Here is a 3180-nt window from a genome sequence, read left to right as displayed (position 1 = left end):
ATAGTTCTCATCCTCAAACTTTCTAATAATTTAACAATATATGACTGAATAATAAGGGGAAGAATTAGTTTAAAAAATTTTTGTTATAATTTTTCCAAATTACACTATATACTCTCGGATGAACATAATATAACATAATGTTTTTCCGAAAGAACATAATGTAGCTTGTAAATAAAAAATTTATAAATATAATTCTTTCCGAATAATAATTTAAAAAATTGCTACGGGCATCAACATTATTAAATCCTATTGTTAGATGTTCTGCTACAGAGTAAGGGCGCGAAACACAAGGTCTAATTAAGGAAAAAATTTATTATGCTTCCGCTTCATATTTATTTTTGAGTAAACACTTTTTTTAGTCTCTCTCAATATTTACGAAGTCATTTTTAGTCCCTAGCAATAAAAAAGGATCAAATTGGTCCCTGAAATTACAAAAAGAGGGTCATGTTAGTCCTTATGTCAACTCCCAAATATGTAGAGTGACCCTTTTCTTGTACTTTCAGGGACCAATTTGGTTCTTTTTTATTGCCAGGGACTGAAAAGGACTTCGTAGATATTGTCAGGGACTAAAAAAGATGTTTACTCTTTATTTTTTTATTTTTTTGGTTTAGTGGTCTTTTTTCATAAATAAAAATTTTAGTAGCTTTTTTTTATCATTTACCCCTTAAATAAGGGGTAAATAATAAAGAAACTTTAAGTCAGGAGAATAAGTGATAAAAAAATTTAAATAATGATATAAATAATTCAAAAAATTTGTGAGGAATAAGTGATAATTAAAAAAACTCATAGAATTTTTTTTGAAGTTTTCCAAATAAAAAATGTAGCATGGTTTTACTGGCGTTACTAAGTCAAAGAAACTAAGAAAGCATTAGAATATTTAGTATGGAAGAATCTCCACGACTAGCAGTTACTTTAGTCATGGGGTCATGGTAAAACAGAGACTTCAAATATATGGAGATTATGAAATGAGATTAAGGTTATCTTCGATGTATAAGGAGACACAATTGGTTGAATTATAGAATAATTTTTGTACCATTAGTTGTTTAATTAGGAAAGCACGGACTAAAATGCATGTTTACATTATTTAAGAGTAAAAAAATTTAAATAAATATCCAACAACTAGCACGGACTATTTGTATAACCATGACAACGCATGATAAATTGCTTTTTTTCTTTTTTCTTTTTTAGAGGTCTTTTCATTAATTTGAATGAGCTTAACCCGGTCATAACATAAAGAGTTTCTCTTTTCTTATGTTACATGAAATATCATCTCTCATGTCATAGATATAATAAGTGGTGGGTCCACCACTTATTAAAAGAAGAAAAAACAAAAAGAACAACACAATTTTCAATATCTCACGCTATAAGAAAACTATCTCTAACATAAAATATTCATATTTTTTATACTGGCCTCAAATTACTTAGAATTAAGAGCAGTGTCAGTGCATGAAATTCTACAGTCTTTGAAATAAAGGGTTCTAGCCAATTTTCTAAAAAGCCGTGCCCCTTTGACAATCCTTCCCTCCCGTTCTAGACAAAAGACTAATTCTGCAATCACAAACGCTAATGGACGAGGTCATGATCTCAGAATAAGGCCAGAAAACACAAATAATTTCAAAGATTACAACATCATTGGGCCGTACATAATTACATAGCATTGTCTAACGGGTCACGTGGAAGATATATCTAGGACCTTGAGTCGAGGAGCTAAAAGCACTAAAAAGAGGCTAGTAATGTTCATAAAAATGGGTTAATTATCAGAATAACTAAGCATCATTGCCAAGAACAATGTGAACAACAAGAATGCTCAATTGTTTTGTCTAACATCTTGGGTGTTGTGGCATTGCTTGTGCATCAATTAAAGACCCTGAATTAGAATGACAACAGAGCTCAATAGACCCATAATCAAGAAGCTCCTCAATCATTTGCTCTATATGATCTTCTTCAAGAGGCTTGAACTGTTGAGGAGCACTGTCCACAGATGTAACCTTCTTGAACACCATGTTATCCTCTAGTTCTTGTTCCTGCTTTGGTCTCTTATGTGACAACACAGTATCAGTTTCCCTACTATTCACATTGAAGTTGCTGGTGGTTGTGGTGGTGATGACATTTGGAACTGAAGCTACTCTCTGAGGCTCTGGTAACTTTTGCCTAATCATTTGCAAAGAAGCAATATAGCACTTGTGAAGTTTAGCAGTCAAAGTTGCTGAGAGAAGCTTTGAAGAAGATGATGATGACTGAGAAGACACATTGGGGTTGAAAGGGAAGTTTGTTCTCGTCCTCACACCACACATTAGTCTAGCTGCTTCATCATAGGCTCTAGCAGCATCCTCAGCTGTCTCAAAAGTACCAAGCCATATCCTAGTTTTCCTACAGGAAACATAAACCTCAATAATTCTACTAATACAATTTTAAAAAATAATTATTAGAATATTTTACTTTAAAATATATAAAACATAGAAGAATCATCCCTTTACAATTTTTTTTTATAAATTACACTAAGTATGACCGGTTATACATCCTTGACTAAAGTATGATCGAGTCAGACATAATATAATTTGTAAAAGTTTGTAAACAAAAAATTTATAAATATATCTTTTCCCTCAAACATATAATCAAACTAATGGGATCAATCCTGCATACAAAATTAACTTCTTCTTTTTTCAATTAATGTAACTAAAAACAGAATGTGGTGTGGAAGCTAAGGTGCTCTTACAATATAGGGTGGCGAATCTCAGAGACCCAAGAACCCCAATGCCTTTGTCGGACACCTCGGTAACGCTGTTGAGGCCTGGCCATGTTGGGGAAAAGAAAACGTTTTCTTTTCAGAAAGTTTATTTTTTGTTGTGAAAAATGCCGAGTGGTACTAATTGAAGGAGGAAGATGGGGGTGGGTTTTTGTAGTTGAGATTGTTCACAGACATCCTCTGTTTTTGAACTACAATCTGGCACCCAGTTAAGCATAGGGGTCCCACATGGATTTTGAGGTCTAACCTTCTTTTTCTTTCCCTATCAGCGATAACTGGCTATATAGCAATTTGCAAGCCATGATTATAGCAATTCACATGTCTTACTCGATGCCAGTTACTTTGACTTATAGATACACACACACAGTGTACATAAATATATTTTTTATGTGGTTTTTTTTTTTTTTAACTCATAGAAAATATAAAATATATAT

The 3180-nt window shown here is 32.5% G+C and overlaps 1 protein-coding gene across 1 annotated transcript; it reads right to left on the bottom strand.

Annotated features, from left to right (window-relative positions):
• Positions 1 to 1820: 1820 nt before the first annotated feature.
• On the bottom strand, positions 1821 to 2838 carry LOC133307393 (protein PPLZ02-like). Its single transcript, XM_061507899.1, has 2 exons — positions 2717 to 2838; positions 1821 to 2370 (listed from the first exon to the last, which is right to left on the bottom strand). The coding sequence occupies exons 1-2, from the start codon at positions 2797 to 2799 to the stop codon at positions 1821 to 1823; spliced, it is 633 nt and encodes a 210-aa protein (XP_061363883.1). The 5' UTR covers positions 2800 to 2838.
• Between the last annotated feature and the right edge of the window lie 342 nt (positions 2839 to 3180).

Source organism: Gastrolobium bilobum, unplaced genomic scaffold (genome assembly GCF_033153095.1).
Source record: "Gastrolobium bilobum isolate Gb01-03AN ecotype WA unplaced genomic scaffold, APGP_CSIRO_Gbil_v1 utg5611, whole genome shotgun sequence".
Classification (NCBI taxonomy): Eukaryota; Viridiplantae; Streptophyta; class Magnoliopsida; order Fabales; family Fabaceae; genus Gastrolobium; species Gastrolobium bilobum.
Note: the sequence above shows the minus strand (reverse complement) of the source record. Positions and strands in the feature narration are given on the sequence as shown.